At 48.8% G+C, this 24,862-nt stretch overlaps 1 protein-coding gene across 2 annotated transcripts in view; it reads right to left on the reverse strand.

Annotated features, from left to right (window-relative positions):
* Window positions 1-3,176: 3,176 nt before the first annotated feature.
* The window catches only part of LOC140422132 (uncharacterized), a 33,668-nt gene continuing 11,982 nt past the window's right edge, over window positions 3,177-24,862 (reverse strand). The window contains exons 1-2 of one of the 2 annotated variants that reach the window (XM_072507131.1): window positions 11,416-11,555; window positions 3,177-8,979 (exon numbers count right to left, since the gene is read on the reverse strand). In XM_072507131.1, coding sequence (XP_072363232.1) covers window positions 7,614-8,621 — 1,008 coding nt within the window. In that variant the 5' untranslated portion in view covers window positions 8,622-8,979; window positions 11,416-11,555 and the 3' untranslated portion in view covers window positions 3,177-7,613. Of the gene's footprint in view, window positions 8,980-11,415; window positions 11,556-24,862 lie in introns of those variants that run through there. The other variant, XM_072507132.1, reaches the window with a different exon arrangement.

Genomic DNA, 24,862 nt, shown 5'->3' on the forward strand with positions numbered 1-24,862 from the left:
GACAGAGTTTTCTGATTAAATCAGGAAGCCTCAGCTGAGAATTTGAAACCAATAAGGGGTTAGACCATTGATAAGAATTTCTTTAAGAATAAAGTTTCATGACTAAAGTTTGTTCTGTATTCATGCTTTAAGAAATTCTGAACCATCGATTAATTTTCTAATATTTTCTGATGTTTTTGTTTAACTCTCTTTATTATGTTTTGATGATCAATAAGGGCACATAAAGGGAAGCAGGAGAGTAAGGAACGGGAGCGGTTGCTGCAAGAACTTTTGAGGGTGGACAGACAATATGCGGAAGCACCGGAGGAGGGACTGTACAGGGAAAGGCAAAGGCTGCATGTGGAATTTGACTTGCTGACTACAGGCACTGCAGAGGCACAATGGAGGAAGGCGCAGGGTGTACAGTATGAATATGGGGAGAAAGCGAGCAGATTGCTGGCACACCAATTGAGGAAAAGGGGAGCAGCGAGGGAAATAGGGGGAGTGAGGGATGAGGAAGGAGAGATGGAGCGGGGAGCGGAGAGAGTGAATGAAGTGTTCAAGACATTTTATAAAAAATTGTATGAAGCTCAACCCCCGGATGGGAGGGAGAGAATGATGGATTTTTTGGATCGGCTGGAAATTCCCAAGGTGGAAGAGCAGGAAAGGATGGGACTGGGAGCACAGATCACGGTAGAAGAAGTGGTGAAAGGAATTAGGAACATGCAGACGGGAAAGGCCCCGGGACCGGACGGATTCCCAGTTGAATTTTACAGAAAATATTTGGACTTGCTCGCCCCGGTACTGACGAGGACCTTTAACGAGGCAAAGGAAAGGGGACAACTGCCCCCGACTATGTCTGAAGCAACGATATCGCTTCTCTTAAAGAAGGAAAAGGACCCGCTACAATGCGGGTCCTACAGACCAATTTCCCTCCTAAATGTGGATGCCAAGGTCCTGGCCAAGGTAATGGCAATGAGAATAGAGGAATGTGTCCCGGGGGTGGTTCACGAGGACCAAACTGGGTTTGTGAAGGGGAGACAGCTGAACACGAATATACGGAGGCTGTTAGGGGTAATGATGATGGCCCCACCAGAGGGTGAAACGGAGATAGTAGTGGCGATGGATGCCGAGAAAGCATTTGATAGAGTGGAATGGGATTATCTGTGGGAGGTGTTGAGGAGATTTGGTTTTGGAGAGGGGTATGTTAGATGGGTGCAGCTGTTGTATAGGGCCCCAGTGGCGAGTGTGGTCACGAATGGACGGGGATCGGCATATTTTCGGCTCCATAGAGGGACAAGGCAGGGATGCCCTCTGTCCCCATTACTGTTTGCACTGGCGATTGAGCCCCTGGCGATAGCGCTGAGAGGTTCCAAGAGATGGAAGGGAATACTTCGGGGAGGAGAAGAACACCGGGTATCTTTATATGCGGATGATCTGCTACTATATGTGGCGGATCCGGCGGAGGGGATGCCAGAAATAATGCGGATACTTGGGGAGTTTGGGGATTTTTCAGGGTATAAATTGAACATGGGGAAGAGTGAGCTGTTTGTGGTGCATCCAGGGGAGCAGAGTAGAGAAATAGAAGACCTACCGTTGAGGAAGGTAACAAGAGACTTTCGCTACCTGGGGATCCAGATAGCTAAGAATTGGGGCACATTGCACAGGCTAAATTTAACGCAGTTGGTGGAACAGATGGAGGAAGATTTCAAGAGATGGGATATGGTAGCACTGTCAATGGCAGGGAGGGTGCAGGCGGTTAAGATGGTGGTCCTCCCGAGATTCCTCTTTGTGTTTCAGTGCCTCCCGGTGGTGATCACAAAGGCTTTTTTTAAAAGGATAGGAAAGAGCATTATGGGTTTTGTTTGGGCCGGGAAGACTCCGAGAGTGAGGAAGGGATTCTTACAGCGTAGTAGGGATAGGGGGGGGCTGGCACTACCGAGCCTAAGTGAGTATTACTGGGCCGCTAATATTTCAATGGTGAGTAAGTGGATGGGAGAGGAGGAGGGAGCGGCGTGGAAGAGATTAGAGAGGGCGTCCTGTAGGGGGACCAGCCTGCAGGCTATGGTGACAGCCCCATTACCGTTCTCACCGAGGAACTACACCACGAGCCCGGTGGTGGCAGCTACACTGAAGATTTGGGGACAGTGGAGACGACATAGGGGAAAGACCGGAGCATTGGGGGGGTCCCCGATAAGAAACAACCATAGGTTTGCCCCGGGGGGAATGGATGGGGGATATGGAATGTGGCAAAGAGCAGGAATAACGCAACTGAAAGATCTGTTTGTGGATGGGAAGTTCGCGAGTCTGGGAGCGCTGACCGAGAAATATGGGTTGCCCCAAGGGAATGCGTTCAGGTACATGCAATTGAGGGCTTTTGCGAGGCAACAGGTGAGGGAATTCCCGCAGCTCCCGACACAAGAGGTGCAGGACAGAGTCATCTCAAAGAAATGGGTGGGGGATGGTAAGGTGTCGGATATATATAGGGAAATGAGGGACGAAGGGGAGACTATGGTGGACGAACTAAAAGGGAAATGGGAAGAAGAGCTAGGGGAGGAGATCGAGGAGGGGCTGTGGGCAGATGCCCTAAACAGGGTAAACTCGTCGTCCTCGTGCGCCAGGCTAAGCCTGATTCAGTTTAAGGTATTACACAGGGCACATATGACTGGAACACGGCTCAGTAAATTTTTTGGGGTGGAGGATAGGTGTGCGAGGTGCTCGAGAAGCCCAGCGAATCATACCCATATGTTTTGGTCATGCCCGGCACTACAGGGGTTTTGGGTGGGGGTGACAAAGGCGCTTTCAAAAGTAGTAGGAGTCCGGGTCGAACCAAGCTGGGGGTTGGCTATATTTGGGGTTGCACAAGAGCCGGGAGTGCAGGAGGCGAGAGAGGCCGATGTTTTGGCCTTTGCGTCCCTAGTAGCCCGGCGCAGGATATTGCTAATGTGGAAAGAAGCCAAGCCCCCGGGGGTGGAGACCTGGATAAATGATATGGCGGGGTTCATAAAGCTAGAGCGGATTAAGTTCGTCCTAAGGGGGTCGGCTCAAGGGTTCACCAGGCGGTGGCAACCGTTCGTCGAATATCTTGCGGAAAGATAGATGGGGAAAAAAAGAAGGCAGCAGCAGCAGCCCAGGACTTGGGGGGGGGGGGGGGGGGGGGGGGGGGGGGGAGGGATGGGGGTGGGGTGGGTGGGGGGGGCATAGCCTGTGACAAGGCAGTTGCCAATTAGGGCTAGTTTTCATTTTTGTTATTTAATATTTATTTATTTGTTGTTTTTTGTTTATATAAAAAAGGTCATTATTATCTGTATTGTTATAATGTTGTGTAAAGGATGCACAATGTACTGTGTTGGTTGACCAAAAATTTTCAATAAAATATTTATAAAAAAAAAAAATATTATGTTTTGATGCATTATTTCATCTGAATTTTGATTTCTTTTTATGTAAGAGAATCAAGATGGATAATTAGCAATAAAGTTGTATTTTTGGACACCTCCAATCAACCAGATCTTGGGCTTATTTTTGAAGATAAAATAAAAAATCTTATCACTCATATAGTTGCCAAAATAAGTGTAAGCCCGAGGATTGGAAACTTGTTTAAGAATTCAGCAAAGGAGGATCAAGAAACTCATAAAAGGAAAATAGAATAGGAGAGCAAACTGGCTAGAAACATAAAAAAAACAACTGGAAAAGTTCCTGTAAAATGTGAAAAGGAAAAGATTCGCAAAGACCAATGTGGGTCCATTCCAGACAGAGACAGGAGAGTTTATAATGGGGAATAAGGAAATGACAGCGAAAATAAACAATGTGTATCTGTCTTCACAGAGGAAGATACGGAAATTGTCCCAAAAACACGCGAGAACCAAGGGATCAGTGAGCACGAGGAACTGAAAGAGATTAGCATTAGTGAAAAAGCAGTACTGGAGAAATTAATGTGGTTGAAAGTTAATAAATCGCCAAAAGCTGCTGCTCTACATCCCAGAGTGTTGAAAGAGGTGGCTGTAGAGAGAGTGGATACATTGGTGATCATCTTTCAAAATTCTATAGATTCTGGAATGGTTCCTGCAGATTGGAAGGTGGTAAATGTAACCCCAATATTTAAGTAGGGAGAGAGAAAACGGGGAACCACAGACCTATTAGCCTGACATCAGAAGGAGGGAAAATGCTACAATCTATTATAAAGGATGTGATAACATACAAATTAGGAGCAAGAGTAGGCCACTCGGCCCCTCGAGCCTGCTCCACCATTTAATAAGTTGATCTGATTGTAACCTCAACTCCAGATTCCCCCCCGATAACCTTTCACCCCACTTGCTTATCAAGAATCTATTCAACTCAGTCTTCAAAATATTCAAAGACTCTGCTTCCACTGCCCTTTGAGGAAGAAGTTCCAAAGACTCCCAACTCGGAGAGAAAAAAGTTCTCCTCTGCCTTAAATGGGCAAGTATTACTTTTAAAGTGACTCCAATTTCTAGATTCTCCCACAAGAGGAAACATCCTTTCCACATCCACCCTGTCAAGGCCCCTCAGGATCTGATATGGTTCAATCAAGTCACCTAAACTCCATTGGACACAAGCCCAGCCTGTCCAATCATTCCTCATAAGACCAGCCTCCAATTCCAGGTATGAGCCCAGTAAACCTTCTCTGAACTGCTTCCAACACATTTACATCCTTCCTTAAATGAGAGCAATACTGTACACAGTGCTCCAGATGTGGACTCATCAATGTCCTGTTTTACTGAAGCACAACCTCCCTACTTTTGTATTCAATTCCCTTTTTGTGAGTCATGCTCTTGGACACCCAGATCCCTCGGAGTCTCAGAGCTCTACAATCTCTCACTATTCAAATCAGAAACTGTTTTATTCTTCTGGCAACATGGACAATTTCTCATTTTCTCACATTATTCTCCATTTGACAGATCTTTTCCCACTCACGTAACCTACCTCTATCCTTTCTAGTCTCCTTATGTCCTCTTCACAATTTACTTTCCGACCAATCTTTATACCATCGGAGCAGGAGTTGGCCATTCAGCCATCGATCCTGCGCCACCATTCAATATGATCTTGGCTGATCATCCACTTCACGGTAGCACAGTGGTTAGCACAGTTGCTTCACAGCTCCAGGGTCCCAGGTTCGAATCCGGCTTGGGTCACGGTCTGTGCGGAGTTTGCACTTTCTCCCTGTGCCTGAGTGGGTTTCCTCTGGGTGCTCCGGTTTCCTCCCACAGTCCAAAGATGTGCAGGTTAGATGGATTGGCCATGCTACATTGCTGTCAGTGTCCATAAAGTTTGGGTGGGGTCACTGGGTTACGGGGATAGGGTGGGGGTGGACTTTGGTCGGGTGCTCTTTCCAAGGGCCGGTGCAGACTCAATAGGCCGAATGGCCTCCTTCTGCATTGTAAATACTATGATTCTATGATTCAATGTCTTTTCCCCACACTATCTCCATATCCATTTGTGTTATTGATATTTAGAAATCGGTCAGTTGGGTGGCACGGTGGTTAGCACTGTTGCCTCACGGCACCAAGAACCTGAGTTCGATCCTGGCCCCGGGTCACTGTCCATGTGGAGTATGCACATTCTCCGAGTGCATTGTGGTTCTCAGATCCACAACCGAACTTGATGTGTAGCATTGGTGAATTGGCCTCGCCACACGGCCCCTTAATTAGAAAAACATAATTTATTAAACAAAAACAAAAAAAGAAATCTGCCAGTCTCTGCGTTAAACACACTCAGTGACTGAGCTCCCACAGCCCTCTGGGGTAGAGAATTCCAAAGATTCACAACCCGAGGAGTAAAGAAATGTCTCCTCCGAGACCGGTCCTAAGTGGCTTCCCCCTTATTTTGAAATTGTGTCCCCTGGTTCCAGACTCCCCAACCAGGGGAAACATCTCACCTGCACCCACCCTGTCTACTCCTTTATGGATTTTGTAAATTTCAATGAAATCCCCTCTCATTCCTTGAAACCCTAGAGAAAAGAGGCCTAGTTTCCCCAATCTCTCTTCACAGGACAGTCCTGCCAAACCCAGAACAAGTCTGGTGAAACTTTGTTGCTGTTCCTCTGTGGCAATCCCTTTCCTAAGGTAAGGGGAGTAAAACTGCACACATTACTCCAGCTGTGGTCTAAGCATTTCATAATGATCAATGTCATCGAGGCACGTTGCCTGGTTCTTCTTTGGCACCGGTATGATGGTGATCTTCTTGAAGCAGGTAGGAACCTCAGAATGGAGTAGGGAGAGGTTGAGGATGTCCGCGAACACACCTGCCAGTTGGTCCGCGCAGGATCTGGGTGCATGGCAGGGACTCCCGTCAGGACCTGTCGCTTTCTGAGGGTTCACTTTCAAGAAGGCCACTCTGACTTTGGAGGCTGGAACGGTGGGCATGGGTGTGACCAAGGCTGCTGGGGCAGATGACAGAGGTTTCTTGGTTTCCTGCTCGAAATAAGCATAGAATGCATTGAGTTTGTTGGGAAGGGGTGCGCTGTTGCTAAAGATCCTACTCAGCTTTGCTTTTTAGCGCATTATGTTGTTTAAGCCTCGCCACAATCGATGAGAGTCCATGATTCTCGCTTAGTCTGGGCAACTCTTCTGTTGTCTCTTGGCATCCCTGTTGGCTTTGCAGAGGTCGTACCTAGATTTTTTTGTACTGACTTGAACGCCTCAGACGTGGCCTTCAGTCGGGAGTGAATCTCCCGATTAAACCATGGTTTCTGGTTGGGTAACGTACGTACTACCTTCTTTGACACACAATCTTCTACACACTTACTGATGAAGTCTGTGATGGTGCTGGCATACTCATTTAGGTTAACTCCGAGTTCTTGAATATGGACCAGTCACGTCAGAGCTCTTCTGTTGCCTCAGACCAGCATTGCACAACCTTCATAACCAGATTCTCCAGCTTAAGTTTCTGCTTAAGGAGCGCCATCTTGTGGTCCGATTTTACGAAGTGCGGTCAGGGGATGGATCATCAGGCGCCCTTGATGTTTGTGTAGCAGTGGTCAAGGATGTTGGGGCCCCTGTTGGGACAGGAGATGTGTTGGGGGAATTTGGGCAGTGCACTCGAGGTTGGCCTGGTTAAAATCCTCGGCCACGATGAACAAGGCCTCCGGGTATTCGGCTTCATTGTTATTTATAGCGGTTACAATTCATCAAGCGCCTTCTTCACTTCCGCCTGGGGTGGGATGTAGACCGCCGTGATGATGGCAGAGGTGAATTCCGTGGAAGGCAGTGTGGACGTCACTTCACAGTCGGGTATTCCAGGTCCGGGGAGCAGTAGTTCGCCAGGGTCGCCACATCCGAGCACCAGGAGTTGACGAGGAGACAAACCCCTCCACCCACTCCAGGTTCAGTCCTGGATGTGATTAACAGCAGAATCCAATCCAACATCACTTGTGACCCCTTTGGTGCCTCAGTATGTTGGACGACTGAGTGAATCCCTCCCCACAGTGAGAGCAGGTGAATGGCCTCTTTCAAGTGTGAACTCGCTGGTGTCTCCGCAATGTGGATGATGTTTGAAACCTCTTTGTGCAGTGAGAGCAGCTGAACGGTCTCTCCTCAGTGTGAATGAGCTGGTGGGACATCAGTACCTGAGAGCTTTGAAACCCACTCCCACAGTCGGAGCATTTAAACGGTCTCTCATTGCTGTGAGTGACATTGTGGCTCAGCAGGTGATGACCGAGTGAATCTTTTCCCAGTCAGAGAGGTGAACGGGCTCTCAACGGTGTGACCTCGCTCGTGTTTCATCAGGTTGGATGAGGTTCTAAAGCACTTTGTGCAGTGAGAGCAGCTGAACGGTTTCGCCTCAGAGTGAACACGCTGGTGGGACATCAGTCGCTGTGAGCTTTTGAAACCCCTCCAGCAGTCAGAGCATTTAAAGGGCCTGCTCTTGGTGTGAGTGACATTGTGGCTACGCAGGCCGGATAATTGAGTGAATCCCATATCACACACAGTGCAGATGTATGGCTTCTCCCCGGTGTGAACTCTCTGGTGTCTCGGCAGGTTGGATAACTGAGCGAATCCCTTCCCACAGTCAGAGCAGGTGAATGGCATCTCCCCGGTGTGAACTCGTTCGTGTCTCCGCAGGTTGCCAATGTCAGTGAATCCCTTTTTACACTGAGAGCAGTTGAAAGGCCTCTCTCCAGTGTGAACTCGTTCGTGTTTCCGCAGGTTGCCAATGTCATTGAATCTCATTTCACACTGAAAGCAGGTGAAAGGCCTTTCTCCAGTGTGAACTCGTTCGTGTTTCCGCAAGTTGCCAATGTCAGTGAATCCCTTTTTACACTGAGAGCAGATGAAAGGCCTCTCTCCAGTGTGAACTCGTTCGTGCCTCCGCAGGCTGCTAATGTCAGTGAATCCCTTTCCACACTGAGAGCAGGTGAAAGGCCTCTCTCCAGTGTGAACCCGTTTGTGTTTCCTTAGGTTGCTAATGTCATTGAATCCCTTTTCACACTGAGAGCAGGTGAAAGGCCTCTCTCCAGTGTGAACTCGTTCGTGTTGGCGCAGGCTGCCAATGTCAGTGAATCCCTTTTCACACTGAGAGCAGGTGAACGGCCTCTCTCCAGTGTGACTGCGTTGATGCCTTGCCAGCTCGTGTGGGGCTCTGAATCCCTTCACACAATCCTCACATTTCCATGGTTTCTCCATGGTCCGGGTGATCTTGCGTCTCACCACGTTGGATGATCAGTTGAAGCCTCATCCACACACAGAACACCTATACAGTCTCTCCCTGCTGTGAATGTAGTATTGTTTCAGGCTGTGTCACTGGTTAAAGCTCTTTCCACAGTCAGTGCTCCGTAACAGTCTCACACGGGCTGTCTGTGTGTGTCTCAGTGCTTTTCCAGACACACTGATGTTTAAAATCTCTTGAAGCAGACAGAATAGACAAACATTTCTCCTTCTAGATTCAAAGGCCAATGATCCCAAGAATTGAGTGACTCAAGTCAGTTCTTGACGTGATATTTAGTTTGAAATCTCGGCCTCAAACTCCTCTTGTTCGAACTTCCTGCAAACAGATTTTACAATAGTCATCATTGTTAGTACAGGATAGAAACTCAGAACAAACAATTCTAGTTTCTATCAAACATTCTTTCCTCTCTCTTTCCCTGAAATGCTCTAAATCTCAATCCCACACACTCTCCCTCCATTCTCACTCTGCTGTATCTAATATTCCCCCTCCCAATTCTCCTGAAGGTGCTGATTCAGGCTGATTGACAAATCAAAGCTCACTGCTTCCTGCCCTGGACAGAGAGACCTATATTCACTTACTTTCCCTCCCAATTTTCCTGGAGGTGTTGATCAACAAATCTAAACTCACTAAAACCTGTACAAGAGTAGAGAATCTCCATACAAGTACATTTACTGATTAGAGATAGGGAAATTCTGAGGAAGAACTTTATTTGGTCACAGAGTGGTCATGACATGGAACTCACTGCCCATAAACGTTGTGGAAGTCGAGATGATCAATAATTCAAAATAATATATGAAGAAAAAAAGCTTTCGGGGAACAGGGATATCGAAAGGGAATGGGACTGACTGGATTACTGTACAGAGAGTCAGCATTGACTTGAGTTCCCAAATGGATTCTGTAAATGCTGCAATGACTGTATGACTGGAAATATATCATGTAGGTAGAACTAATAATACATGTATTTCATTACAGAACCATCAATAATATATCTAATACATTCCATACAACACTAGATATATCTCTGCGCAATATAACATTTTTAAAAAATCATTTACGGGATGTGGGAGTCGCTGGTTCAGCCAGCATTTATTGCCCATCCCTAGTTGCCCTTCAGAAGGTGGTGATGAGTTACATTCTTGAACCGTTGCAGTCCTTGAGTTGTTGGTACATCCCCTGTGCTGTCAGGGAAGGAGTTCCAGGATGTCGCCCCAGCAACAATGAAGGAAGGGCGATATATTTCCAAGTCTGTCTGGTGAGTGACTTGGAGGTGAACCTCCAGGTAGTGGGGTTCCCAACTATCTGCTGCTCTTGTCCTTCTAGATAGTAGTGGTTATGGGTTTGGAAGGTGCTGTCGGAGGAGGCTTGGTGAGTTACTGCAGTGTATCTTGTAGATGGTATACACGGCTGCCACTGTTCGTCGGTGGTGGAGTGTTTGAATATTCATGGAATGGGGAGCAGTCAAGCAGGCTGCTTTGTTTTGGATGGTGTAGAGCAGCATCTTGAGTGTTGTTGGAGCTGCACTCAACCAGGCAAGTGGTAATTATTCTATTACATGCCTGACTTGTGCCTTGTATATGGTGGACAGGCTTTGGGGGTCAGAAGGTGCATTATTCACTGTAGTCTTTGGCCTGCCCGGATGGCCACCGTATTAATATGGCTCGTCCAGTTCAGTTCCTGATCAATGGTAACCCTCAGGATGTTGGCTGTGGAGGATTCAGCAAAGCTAATCCCACTGAATGTCAAGGGGTGGTGGTTAGATCCTCCTTTATAGGAGATGGTCATTGCCTGCCACTTGTGTAGTACAAATGTAACTTGCCACTTATCAGCCAACATCACAGATACTGTGTAGGACATGCTGCATTTGGACATGGACTGCTTCATTATCTGAGGAGTCACGAATGGTGTCGAACATTTGGACATGGACTGCTCTATTATCTGAGGAATCACGAATGGTGTTGAACATTGTGCAGTCATCCACAAACATTCCCACTTCTAGCCTTGTGATGAAAGGGAGGTCATTGATGAAGCAGCTAGAGATGATTCGGCCCAGGAGTGTGCCCTGAGGAACTCCTGGAGCTGAGATGATTGACCTCCAACCACCACAGTCATCTTCCTTTGTGCCAGGTATGACTCCAACCAGCGGAGAGTTTTCCCCGATTCCCATTGACTGCAGTTTAGCTGGGGCTCCTTGATGCCATAGTCAGTCAAATGCTGCCTTGATACCAAGGGCAGTCACTCTCACGTCACCTCTGGCATTCAGCTCTTTTGTCCATGTTTGAACCAAGGCTGTAATGAGGTCAGGAGCTGAGTGACCTTGGTTGGACGCAAACTGAGCGTCCGTGAGCAGGTTTTGCTGAGTAAGTACCACTTGCTAGCGCTGTTAATGACTCCTCCCATCACTTTGCTGATGGTGGAGAGTATTCCGACAGGGAAGTAATGGGTTGGGTTTGGTTTGTCCTGTTTACTGTTCCCTTTAATGTCAGCCATCTCCTGGGGAAAGCTGCCCTTTAAATGTGAACATTAGGAAAGAGACCATCATTTTAGCCAGACAAATAAATGTGTCAAGTTGAGGGAGCAAAGTATGTCAATGTCTTTCAGTCAGCCAGAGAGAGAGAGACCTGGGCCAAGCTTTCCAGAGTCTGTACCCTCCCTGGATTCACTTCCTTTCCCTCCAGTTGCTGCAAGCTACCAATTGAAGGTCAGAATGAGACAAGAAATGGAAAGAGGGAGAAAAGAAAGTGTTTTACTCACAGATGTTGCAGACAGGAGTCTGTGAGCAGCTCAAGCTCATTCAGGGTCGGAGGAACAACAGCTTTGCTCGGCAGAAACCTCCACGTCCAGCTTCCGCATTGAGACAATGAAGGAGCTCTGATTGGTGGAAGAGCAGAGTCCTTCCGGTCCTCCAATCGTCCTATTGGTCAACACCCCAGCAGTAAGGTCAGCGGAAGTGAGCTCCCCTGCACATGCGCAGCTTCCCCATCCCTGAGACATGTACATCCCGGGTCAGGGGAGGGGGTGATCACCGACGGGCGGAACTGTCAGCCGGTTGCCTGGAAACCTCATCTGGAGAATATGTGGGGGAAAGGGAACAATGGGTGGGGGCGGGGGATGCCGCGTCTGCGCGTTGGGCAGTGACGTCTTATTCCTATTGGCTGATTTTGAGGACGAGTTCCTTTGTGATGTCACAATGTGGAGGATGGACAATGAGTTTCAGACGAAAACTTTCTCCTCTGGGCAACATCTGGGAGCAAATCAATGTCCCCCCCCTTTCAATAGTTCAAAAGATATAGGAGCAAGTTAGGCTATTGGCCCATCGTGTATAACCCTTCAACCCGATTTAATACCGGCAGCACGGTAGCATTGTGGATTGCACAATTGCTTCACAGCTCCAGGGTCCCAGGTTCGATTCCGGCTTGGGTCACTGTCTGTATGGAGTCTGCACATCCTCCCCGTGTGTGCGTGGGTTTCCTCCCGCAGTCCAAAGATGTGCAGGTTAGGTGGATTGACCAAAATTGCCCTTAGTGCTGGGTGGGGTTACTGGGCTATGGGCATAGGGTGGAGGTGTTGACCTTGGGCAGGTTGCTCTTTCCAAGAGCCGGTGCAGACTCGATGGGCTGAATGGCCTCCTTCTGCACTGCAAATTCTATGATAATCTATTCTACGATTAAAAATCTGCCTAACTCCTCCCTAAATTTATTCACTGTCCCAGCTCCACCGCACTCTGGGGTAATGAATTCCACAGATTCACAGCCCTTGGGAGAAGCAGCTTCTCTTCAACTCTTTAGAATTTGCATCCTCTTTTTAAAAATAATCTTTATTGTCACAAGTAGGCTTACATTAACACTACAATGAAGTTACTCTGAAAAGCCCCTACACTCCACATTTTGGCGCCTGTTCGGGCACACAGAGGGAGAATTCAGAATGTCCAAATGATCTAACAGCATGTCATTCGGGGCTTGTGGGAGGAAACTGAAGCACCCGGTGGAATCTTAGAATTTACAGTGCAGAAGGAGGGCATTCAGCCCGTCGAGTTTGCACTAGCCCCTGGAAAGACCACCCTACCCCAGACAACGCCTCAACCCCAACCCCATAACCCAGGAAACCCACCTAACCTTTTTGGACACAAAGGGCAATTTATCATGGCCAATTCACCTAACCTGCACATCTTTGAATGTGGGAGGAAACCGGAACACGGGCACAAAATCTACGGAGACATGGGGAGAACATGCAGACTCCACACAGCCAGTGACCCAAACCGGAATTGAACCTGGGACCCTGGAGATATGGAGCAACTGTGCTAACCACTGTGCTACCATGCTGCCCATCTTATCCTAAGACTATTACCTCTCGTTCTAGAATGCCTGAAAGACGTGCTGTTAGGTGAATTGAACATTCTCAATTCTCCTTCTGTGTACCCTAACAGGTGTCAGAATGTGGTGACTTGGGGAGTTTCACAGTAACTTCATTGCCGTGTTTTTAAAAAATTTAAAGTACCCAATTCATTTTTTCCAATTCAGGGGCAATTTAGCGTGGCCAATCCACCTGGGCTGCACATCTTTGGGTTGAGGGGGCGAACCCACTCATACCGGGGAGAATGTGCAAACTCCGCACGGAGAGTGACCCAGATCCAGGATCGAACCTGGTACCTCGGCGCTATGAGGCAGCAGTGCTAACCACCGCGCCACCAAGCTGCCCCATTGCGGTGTTAATGTAAGCCTACTTGTGACAAAAATAAAGATTATTATTATTATTATTATTAAGTGGGAGTAGCCTCTCCAAGGCGGCCTTCAGGACAACAATGCAAAATCGCCGAGCACAGATTTATAGCCAAGTTCCGCACACATGAGTAAGGCCTCAACCGGGACCTTGGATTCATGTCGCATTACATTCACCCCCCCCCCCCCAACCATCTGGCCTGGGCTTGCGAAATCCTACCAACTGTCCTGGCTTGAGACAATTCACACCTCTCTAACCTGTAATTATCCCTCTCTCTACTCACTCCGTCTGGACCTGTAAAGACTTAATTACCTGCAAAGACTCCAATTCAAAAGTATCATCGTGCATCATTGACTTTGTCTATGTATATGTTTCTGGAACCCACCTCTTCATTTGCCTGAGGAAGGAGCTGTGCTCCGCAAGCTAGTGATTCGAAACCAACCTGTTGGACTTTAACCTGGTGTTGTAAGACTTCTTACTGTGCTCACCCCAGTCCAACGCAAGCATTACCATATTAAAGTAAAGGGGCAAAGTGGCAGCACGGTGGCGCAGTGGTTAGTGCTGCTGCCTCACAGCGCCGAGCTCCCAGGTTCGATCCTGGCTCTGGGTCACTGTCCGTATGGAGTTTGCACATTCTCCCCGTGTTTGCGTGGGTTTCACTCCCACAACCCAAAGATGTGCAGGGTAGGTGAACTGGTAATGCTAAATTGCCCCTTAATTGGAAAAGATAAGTTGGGTACTCTAAAATTTAAAAAAAGTAAAAGGGCAAAGACTATTTATAGGTTAAGAGATACATTCCTAATAAAAATAGTGTTCAGGCATTGTTACTTCTAGTTTTTTGCAGAAAAAGTCATCAAACGTGAAGATTTTGCCTTCTAACTCTTTAATTTGTTCACTGGGTTTAGAATTTATCTTTTAAAGTTAATGATCTTTTCAGAAATCTTACACAGTTGATTTAGAGCTACAAGTTTCAACTTCCTATTCAGCATCAGGCAACTTCTGTCTCTCTATTGCTCATGTCAATGACAGCCCAGCAACAGAGCTGAGTGCTGGAGATGCCGTCACTCCTTTTAGGAGCTGAAATCAGTAGAAAGATGAACCACAGTATCTGGTTGAGCTTTGTGTTATCTGTCTGACCATGATGACCATATATAAATAACTAACCAAGTAATATGTTGTGATGAGGGTTTAAAAACAGACCCTGGGTAGACGAGTTCACTGAAGCTGTGGGCTCGTCAGCTGTACAATGAAACCAGGCATCCAACAGCCACAGAGACCTGTAATAATGGACACTGGGTTTAGCCCTGTTCTGTATTAAACAGACCTATCTGATACTGGAGGTGATATAGTTAATCTGACCCTTAATTCATTCAATTCCAAAAGTGAATAACATTTATTCAAGTGCAGTGATTACTCTGTTAATCTGTGAACAAAGTGGTGTCAGTTCATGCAGATCCGTGTCTTACTTTTGTTACTGACTAGGGTGCCTCTCTCTCTCTTCTCTGTATCTCTCCTGCCTCTCTCAGTCTCTGATGCTCCCCTCTCCCTCTGGTGCCTCTCTCTCCCTCTGCTGCCTCTCTCTCCCTCTGACACTCTCAGCTGCCTCTCACTCTCTGTTATCAGTGCTTAGGAAGGCAGGTGGGATAGTTTCCTTTGGTAGCCGAGGGCCAAGAATATAAGAACAGGGAGATTGTGCTGGAACTGTATAAAACACCAATTAGACCACAGCCGGAGCACTGTAGACAGTTCTGATCACCACATTACAGGAAGGATGTGATCACACGAGAGAGGCTGCAGAGGGGATTTATGATGATGGTACCCAGGAGGGAGAATTTTAACTATGAGGAAAGATTGGAGAGGCTGGGGTTGTTCTCATTGGAACAGAGGAGGCTGAGTGGAGATTGAATTGAGTTGTGTGTAATTCTGAGGGGCTCAGATACAGGAATATTCCCCTCAGCAGAGTCCAACCCCTGCAGTCAAATATGAAGTCACTGGTGTGTCAGGAAGTGGGATGAGTGAGTGACTCTCTATCCGCACAGAGAACATGGAAACATCAGCTCCCCAGTTTGAACTCGCTGGTGTGTCAACAGGCTGGAGGATTGGCTGAATTCCATCCCACTCCTGGAACATTTTTCAATGTCCTCTCCCCAGTGCCAGCAGGCTGCCTGACTGAGAGAAGCTCTGTCCACAGCAGAGCAGATGAATGGCCTGTCGTTAATATGGAGATGCTGGTGTCATATTGATATTGTTCATTCCGGGGACTTCCGGTGACAACATGTCGTTGGATGTCGCACGTTAGGTGGCTCCTGTGAGAGTCTCGGATTTTTGGACGTTTATGCCCAGTTTTGGGACAGTTTTTAGTTGTTGAGGGAAGTCATAAGGAGGCCGACGAATGTCGAAGTCCCAGAGGAAAGGTGCTGGAAAGAAGGGGGTGAGCGAAGGTCCGCCAGCGAGTGCTGCTGTGAGTCCTGCAGGAAGGAAGATGGCGGGGGCTGGGTCATCGGGTGGGGCCGCTCCCCTCACTGGGGAATCTCTGACCGAGGTGATGTCAGAGCTTCAGACATAAGTAGATATTACCCCTTTGAACTGAATTGGCCACATTCTTCTCGGAGGTCTGTTCTATTCTCTGAGCCTCACCCATTTGATCCTCGGTCGTCGCTGAAACAGAATCTTCGAGGCTTGGCTCTTATTCTCCTTCTGACCAGTGTCCCAGACAGGTCAAATTTACTCTACTTCAAACTGTCGAATGACATCTTTCTTCCAACCACAGATCCATTCTTCAGAAATTGTGGTTAAAGGTGCCAACTCAAGTTCTGCTTGGCATTTCATCGGTGGTTTGGGAGGCTCTGAAAGCAGTCGTAAGGGGGGAGGTGATCCTGTTTAAGGCCAAGGTGGATAGGAAGGAGAGGGAGGAATGCCAACAACTGATGGAAGAGATTTTGAAGGTGGATGGGAGGTAGGTGGGGGACCTGGACCCGGGGCTCCTGGCAAAGAGGAAGGAGTTACAGGCGAGGTTTGACCGATTGTCCACAGGGAAAGTGGTGCATCTGCTGAGAAGGGCGAGTGGGGCTGTCTGAGTATTGGTGGTGGTGGTGGGGGGGGGGGGGGGGGGGGGGGGGGGGGGGAGGCAGAGTTGAATGTTATTAAAGATTTAAGGATAGGTTGGTGCCTTTGATGGTTAATGTTCAAGGATGCAATGGACAGTGTTGCCTTGCCGCAAACGATGGGGCAGGCGTCCATTTTCTTCTTGCTTAAGAAGGGCAAAGATGACTTCCGGTGGCGGCCTTGGAGTGAGAGGTCGCTTATTTGGTAGCTCCGGCTCGTGGTGGACCTTTGGGACCTTTTCCCCTGACTTATTGGGGATTTGATCGGTAAAATTGGAGACTGGTGAGGTAGAGAAGAATCCCCCACTGGGTTTATGGAGTCATGGACCAGAAGTGGTCTGGAAAGGGGAGACTGTTGGGCAAAGAAGGGAGTGAAGACTGCACAGGAAAACATGGCGGAGGCTCAGGGACTGAGATTGCCGGCCCAGTGGTCAATGGAGCAGCTGGTGAAATTCCTTCAGCAGAGCTTCGCCAAGCAAAGACAAGAGTACCTGGACCCGATGAAGACAGGGATTGACCAGGTGGGGCAAAGATTGGAAGCCCAGGGACAGGCGATCCAGAAGGTGGAAGAGACGGTGGCTGAGCACGAGGACCAACTAACCGCGATGGCAGTGGAGCTGATGAGGGACCATCAGAATAGGCTGCAAGAGAAGGTGGAGGATCTGGAGACAGGTCACACAGGCAGAACCTGAGGATCGTTGACTTCTCGGAGGGCATTGAGGGATTGGACGCAGGGGCATACATGGCGTGTATGTTCGAGAATCTGCTGGGGGAAGGTTTGCTCGACCCTTGGAGGTGGACAGGGCGCACAGAGCACTTGCAAGGAAGCCACGGATGAATGAGGCGCCGAGCGTGATGGTGGTATGAATGGTGGTACGAATGCACCGGTTCCTGGATAAGGAACAGATCTTGAGGTGGGCCAGGCAGACGAGCTGCGGTAAATGGGAAAATAACGAGCTGCACATTTACCACGACTTGGGTGCGGAACTGGCCAAAAGAAGGTCGAGCTTCAACAAAGTTAAAACGGCCTCTTTCAGAAAGGGGTGAAGATCGGCACGTTGTAACCAGCTCATTTGTGGGTTACTTACCAAGGGCAAGAACTTTATTTTGGATCGCCAGATGAGGCGAAGAACTTTGTTAAGGACAGGGGACTGGCAGGTGATGGAGGACATTGAACTTGGGGCCGAGTAATCCTGTACCTATGCTGGTAACTTTCTTTTCTTCATGGGCTGTGTATACAGTGTTTTTGAACCAATTTTGGGGCCGTTGTTCAGTTTTGTTTGCGGGTTAACTTTGTTCTTGTGGGGGGGATGATTGGTGGAATTTTCTTCTTTATGTTTGTTGGGAATTGTTATGTTTTGCATCTGTATGTTCGAGTGGGGGAGGGAGATCAATGGGGGGGTGGGATGTTTGGTGCCATGGGCGAGGGTTACCAGGCTAGCTGGGTGGGCCAGCTCAGTGGGGGCCGAGCAGGTGACTAGTTTGGTATGGGGGGTTGGGATTGCTGTTTTGTTAGTGTGTGGTGGGGGAGGGGGGGGAATTGTTCTGCTGACGGGAGGGACTGGCGCTGGGAGACCAATTGGAGGCCGATGATAGTGGGCGCTCGAGGGCAGGCCTGAGGAGGTGCGGGACGCGAGCTGGAGGCTTTTGATTTGTTTTATCATTGTCACATGTATTAGTATACAGTGAAAAGTATTGTTTCTTGCATGTAGTACAAACAATGCATACCGTGCATAGGGAAGGAAGGAGAGACTGCAGAATATAATGTTACAGTTATAGCAAGGTGTAGAGAAAAGATCAACTTAATATGAGGTCGGTCCATTCAAAAGTCTGATGGTTGCGATCGGGAAGAAGCCGTTCTTGAGTTGGTTGGTCCGTGACCTCAAATTTTGGTATCTTTTTCCTGACGGAAGAAGGTGGAAGGGAGTATGTCCGGGGTGCGTGGGGTCCTTAATCATGCTGGCTGCCTTTCTGAGGCAGCGGAAATTGTAGACAGAGTCAATGGATGGGAAGCTGGTTCGCGTGATGGACTGGGCTACATTCACGACCTTGTGTAGTTTCCTGCGGTCTTGGGCAGAGCAGGCTCCATGCCAAGCTGTGATACAACCAGAAAAAATGCATTCTATGGTGCATCTGGCGAGGTTGGTGAGAGTCGTAGCTGACGTGCCAAATTTCCTTAGTCTTCTGAGAAAGTAGAGCGTTGGTGGGCTGGCCTAAGAAGGGCGATGGTTGATCGGGGGTGGGGGGTGGGTGCTCCCCGACCAGGCTGATCACATGGAATGCGAGAGGGCTGAATGGGCCGGTCAAGAGGGCTCGTGTGTTCGCGCATTTGAAGAGGTTGAAGGCGGACGTGGCAATGTTACAAGAGACACACCGGAGGGGAGTGGATCAGACTAGGCTGAGGAACGGGTGGGTCGGGCAGATATTTCATTCGGGGCTAGACTCGAAAACTAGGGGGGTTGCGATCTTTTTTTTAATATAAATTTAGAGTACCCAATTAATTGTTCTCCAATTAAGGGGCAGTTTTGCGTGGCCAATCCACCTAACCTGCACATCTTTGGGTTGTGGGGGTGAAACCCACACAGACATGGGGAGAAAGTGCAAACCCCACATGGCCAGTGACCCAGGGCCGGGATTCGAACCCGGGTCCTCAGCGCCGCAGTCCCAGTGCGAACCACTGCGCCACATGCTGCCCCTCAGGGGGTTGCGATCTTGATTAATAAGCGGGTGTCATTTGAGGTAGGGAATATAGTGGTGGACTCAGGGGGTAGGTATATCATGGTGAGTGGGAAGCTGGAGGGGATGCCGGTGCTATTAATGAATATTCACGCACCAAATTGGGACGACGCGGAATTTATGAGGCGAGTGTTGGGGAAAATTGCGGACCTGGATTGGCATAAGCTGATCATGGGGCGGGACTTCAGTACGGTTATAGATCCGAGGTTGGATCGGTCGACTTCAAGGACAGGGAGGGTGCGAGCCGCGGCAAAGGAGTTCAAGGGGTTCATAGAACAGATGAGGGGGGGGGGGGGGTGACCCACGGAGGTTTGGACGGCCAAGAACGAAGGAGTCTTCTTTTTTTCCCCACGTGCACAAAGTGTATTCCCGGATGATTTTTTACATTTTGAACAAGGCTTTGCTGGCGGGGGTGGTGGATACCGAGTATTTGCCGATTGTTGTATCGGACCATGCCCCACACTGGGTGGATCTACGGGTGAGCAAGGAGTAGGGTCAGCGACCGCACTGGAGATTGGATGTAGGACTGTTGGTGGACGAGGGGGGTGTGCGGGTGGGTAAGGGAGGCCATCCAGAATTATTTGGAGATAAATGACATGGGAGGTTTCGGCAGCAATGGTGTGGGAAGCGCTGAAGACGGTGGTTAGCGGGGAGCTAATTTTGATACAGGCTCATGGGAGAAGGTGTAGCGGGTAGAGATGGATAGGCTGGTTAGGGAAACACTCCAGGTGGACAGAAGGTATTCTGAAGCCCCGGAGGCAGGGTTCTTGAAGGAGCGGCAGAAGCTGCAGATGGAGTTTGGTCTGTTATCCACAGAGAAGGCGGTGGGGCAGCTGAGGAAGGCGAGGGGGGCGGTTTCGGAGTATGGGGAGAAGGCCAGTCGGATGCTAGCACAACAGCTAAAGAAGAGGAAGGCGGCCAGGGAGATAGGAAGAGTGAAGGACAGAGGGGGGAACATGATCTTGGACCCAGTGGGGGTGAATGGGGTGTTTAAGGAGTTTTGTAGTCGGCTGTATGAGTCGGAACCCCCAGCTGGGGTGGAGGGGATGAGGCAGTTTTTGGAAGGGTTGGAGTTTCCGAAGGTGGAGCAAGGGTTAGTTGAGGGGTTGGGAGCCCTGATCGGGATTGTAGAAGTAATGGAGGGAATGGAGGCCATGCAGTGGAACACAAGGTCATTATATGCAGGCGACCTGCTCCTATACATTTCTAACCCGTTAGGGGGGGATGGGGGAGATTATGTGGATCTTAGGGGAATTTGGCCAGTTCTCGGGGTACAAATTGAAGATGGGTAAGAGCGAGGTTTTTGTGATCCAGGCGAGCGGGCAGGAGAGGAGACTGGGGGAACTGCCGTTTAAAATGGTGGGAGTTTCCGTTACTTGGGAATTCAGGTGGCACAGGGATGGGAGCAGTGACATCAATTAAATTTGACCCGGATAGATGAACAAAGAAGGAGGACTTTCGGAGGTGGGACATGCTCCCGTTGTCACTGGCGGGGAGGGTACAGACCATAAAAATGATAATCCTCCCGGGATTTCTGTTTGTTTTCCAGTGCCTCCCTATTGTTATACCAAATGCCTTTTTTAAGCGGGGTGAACAGGGTGATTTCTGGTTTTGTGTGGGCGGGTAAAACCCCGCGAGTAAAGAAGGTGCTGTTAGAGCGGAGCCGGAGGTGGTGGGGGGGGGGGGGGGGGGGGGGGGGGGGGTGCTGCCGAACGTTAGGAACTACTACTGGCCAGCAAATGGGTCAGTGTGGGAACGGGTAGATGTGGAATCATGTAAGGGCCCAAGTTTGGGGGCATTGCTAACAGCCATTCTCCACAGCCCGGTACTTCACAAACCCAGTGGTAGTGGCGGCTCTGAGAGTTTGGGGGCAGTGGCGGAAGCATACAGGAGTGGAGGGAGCGTCGGTGTGGGCTCCAATTTGTGGCAACCACTGGTTTGTCCCGAGGAGGCTGGATTGGGGGGGCTTCGGCGGTGGAAGAGAGCAGGGATTACATAGAACAGTACAGCACAGAACAGGCCCTTCGGCCCTCAAAATTGCGCCAACCTGTGAAACCACTCTAAAGCCCATCTACACTATTCGCTTATTGTCCATATGTCTATCCAATGACTATTTGAATGCCCTTCGTGTTAGCGAGTCAACTACTGTTGCAGGCAGGGCATTCCACGCCCTCACTACTCTCTGAGTAAAGAACCTACCTCTGACGTCTGTCTTATATCTATCTCCCCTCAATTTAAAGCTTTGTCCCCTCATGCTAGACATCACCATCCGAGGAAAAAGGCCCTCACTGTCCACCCTATCCAATCCTCTGATCATCTTGTATGCCTCAATTAAGTCACCTTTTAACCATCTTCTCTCTAACGAAAACATCCTCAAGTCCCTCAGCCTTTCCTCATAAGATCTTCCCTCCATACCAGGCAACATTCTGGTAAATCTCCTCTGCACCCTTTCCAATGCTTCCACATCCTTCCTATAATGCGGCGACCAGAATTGCACGCAATACTCCAAATGCGGCCGCGTCAGTGTTTTGTACAGCTGCAACATGACCTCATGGCTCCGAAACTCAATCCCTTTACCAATAAAAGCTAACACACCGTACGCCTTCTTAACAACCCTCTCAACCTGGGTGACAACTTTCAGGGATCTATGTACATGGACACCGAGACCTCTCTGCTCATCCACACTGCCAAGAATCTTACCATTAGCCCAGTACTCTGTCTTCCTGTTATTCCTTCCAAAATGAGTCACCTCACACTTTTCTGCATTAAACACAATTTGCCACCTCTCAGCCCAGCGCTGCAGCTTATCTATGTCGCTCTGTAACTTGTAACATCCTTCTGCACTGTCCACAACTCCACCAACTTTAGTGTCATCTGCAAATTTACTCACCCATCCTTCTACGCCCTCCTCCAGGTCATTCATAAAAATGACCAACAGCAGTGGCCCCAAAACCAATCCTTGTGGTACACCACTAATAACTGGACTCCAGTCTGAACATTTCCCATCAACCACCACCCTTTGTCTTCTTCCAGCTAGCCAATTTCTGATCCAAACTGCTAAATCACCCTGAATCCCATGCCTCTGTATTTTCTGTAGTAGCCTACCGTGGGGAACCTTATCAAACGCTTTACTGAAATCCATATACACCACATCAACTGCTTTACCCTCATCCACCTGTTTGGTCACCTTCTCAAAGAACTCAATAAGGTTTGTGAGGCACGACCTACCCTTCACAAAACCGTGTTGACTATCTCTAATCAAATTATTCCTTTCCAGATGATTATACATCCTATCTCTTATAAACCTTGTCCCCTCCTGGCAGCAGTGCTAACCACTGGGCCACTGTGCCACCCAACTGACAGGTTTCTAAATACATAGAACAGTACAGCACAGAACAGGCCCTTCGGCCCTCGATGTTGTGCCGAGCATTGTCCGAAACCAAGATCAAGCTACCCCACTCCTGTCATTCTGGTGTGCTCCATGTGCCTATCCAATAACCGCTTGAAAGTTCCTAAAGTGTCCGACTCCACTATCACAGCAGGCAGTCCATTCCACACCCTAACCACTCTCTGAGTAAAGAACCTACCTCGGACATCCCTCCTATATCTCCCACCCTGAATCTTATAGTTATCCCCCTTGTAACAGCTACATCCACCCAAGGAAATAGTCTCTGACCGTCCACTCTATCTATCCCCCTCATTATCTTATAAACCTCTATTAAGTCGCCTCTCATCCTCCTCCGCTCCAAAGAGAAAAGCCCTAGCTCCCTCAACCTTTCCTCATAAGACCTATCCTGCAAACCAGGCAGCATCCTGGTAAATCTCCTTTGTACCCTTTCCAATGCTTCCACATCCTTCCTATAATGAGGTGACCAGAACTGCACACAATACTCCAAATGCGGTCTCACCAGGGTCATGTATAGTTGCAGCATAACCCCACGGCTCTAAAACTTAAGCCCCCTGTTAATAAACGATAACACACTATAAGCCTTCTTTACAGCTCTATCCACTTGAGTGGCAACCTTCAGAGATCTGTGGACATGAACCCCAAGATCTCTCTGTTCCTCCACATTCCTCAGAACCCTGCCGTTGACCCTGTAATCCGCATTCAAATTTTTTCTACCAAAATGAATCACCTCACACTTATCAGGGTTAAACTCCATCTGCCATTTTTTGTCCCAGCTCTGCATCCTATCAATGTCTTTTTGCAGCCTACAACAGCCCTCCACCTCATCCACTAGTCCACCAATCTTGGTGTCATCAGCAAATTTACTGACCCACCCTTCAGCCCCCTCCTCCAAGCCATTGCTAAAAATCACAAATAGAGGACCCAGGACTGATCCCTGAGAAAACATGTTGCTTGACCGACAGATAACATCATCAACGGGCTCGTCCGGGATTTGAAACCGCTATCTTCGAGACCGAAACACTCAAAGCGGGAATCATACCCCTAGACCAACGAGCCCCTCATTTGAGAGGATTGAGAGGCTAGGGGATCTATTTATTGATGGGAGCTTTCCACGTTTCGAGGATTTGGAGGAGGAGTTTGAATTGCCGCGAGGGAATGGGTTTCGATACCTGCAGATAAGGGATTTTGCGCGAAGGCAGGTTTCGACCTTTCCGCTTCTACCGCCACAGGGGATACAGGACAAGGTGGTTTCTGGAACGGGGGTGGGGGAGGGGGCGGTTTCAGAAATTTACAAAGAACTTATGGAGTGGGAGGAAACCCAGTTAGGTGAGCTAAAGTGTAAATGGGAAGATGAGTTGGATGGGGAGGTAGAGGCGGGTCTGTGGGAGGATGCTCTGAACAGAGTCAACACGGCCTCATCATGTGCCAGGCTCAGCCTGATACAATTCAAGGTGGTTCATCGGACACACGTGACGGTGTCCCGGATGAGCAAGTTTTTTGGGATAGAGGACAGGTGTGTGAAGTGTGCGGGAGGGCCCACAAACCATATCCACATGTTTTGGGCATGCCCGAAGCTTAGGGTACACTGGCAGGGATTTGCGGATGTCATGTCCATTGTGCTAAAAACAAGGGTGGCGCCGAGTCCAGAGGTGGCGATCTTTGGAGTTTCGGAAGAGCCGGGAGTTCAGGGGGCGAGAGAGGCTGACGTCTTGGCCTTTGTCTCCTTGGTAGCCCGGAGACGGATATTGTTAGCATGGAGGGACTCGAAGCCCCCGAAATCAGGGGTTTGGGTCAGCGACATGGCTGGGTTTCTTAGACTTGAGAAAATTAAGTTCACCCTGAGAGGATCAACGTTAGGGTTCGTTCGGAGGTGGCAGCCATTTATCGACTCCTTCAGAGAAAACTAAACTGTCAGCCGAGGCAATGGGGGGGGGGGGGGGTGATGGGATAGGGGGGAGTTCGGCTATGTTGTGTCTAGAGTAGGCGGGAGCAGTGGGAGATGGAGGGATGTTTACCCACTGAACTATGTTTACTACATTTGTATCGCTTATTGTTATAAAAGCATAAATGTCTCAATAAACTGTTGAAAAAAAACTTTGCCCCTCGCACCTTAAACCTCTGTCACCTGGTAATTGACTTTTCCAACCTGGGAAAAAGCTTCTGATTATCCACTCTGTCCGTGCCACTCAGAATTTTGTAAACTTTTATCAGGTCGTCCGTCAACCTCCGTCGC

This window comes from Scyliorhinus torazame, chromosome 5 (assembly GCF_047496885.1).
Source record: "Scyliorhinus torazame isolate Kashiwa2021f chromosome 5, sScyTor2.1, whole genome shotgun sequence".
Taxonomy (NCBI): Eukaryota; Metazoa; Chordata; class Chondrichthyes; order Carcharhiniformes; family Scyliorhinidae; genus Scyliorhinus; species Scyliorhinus torazame.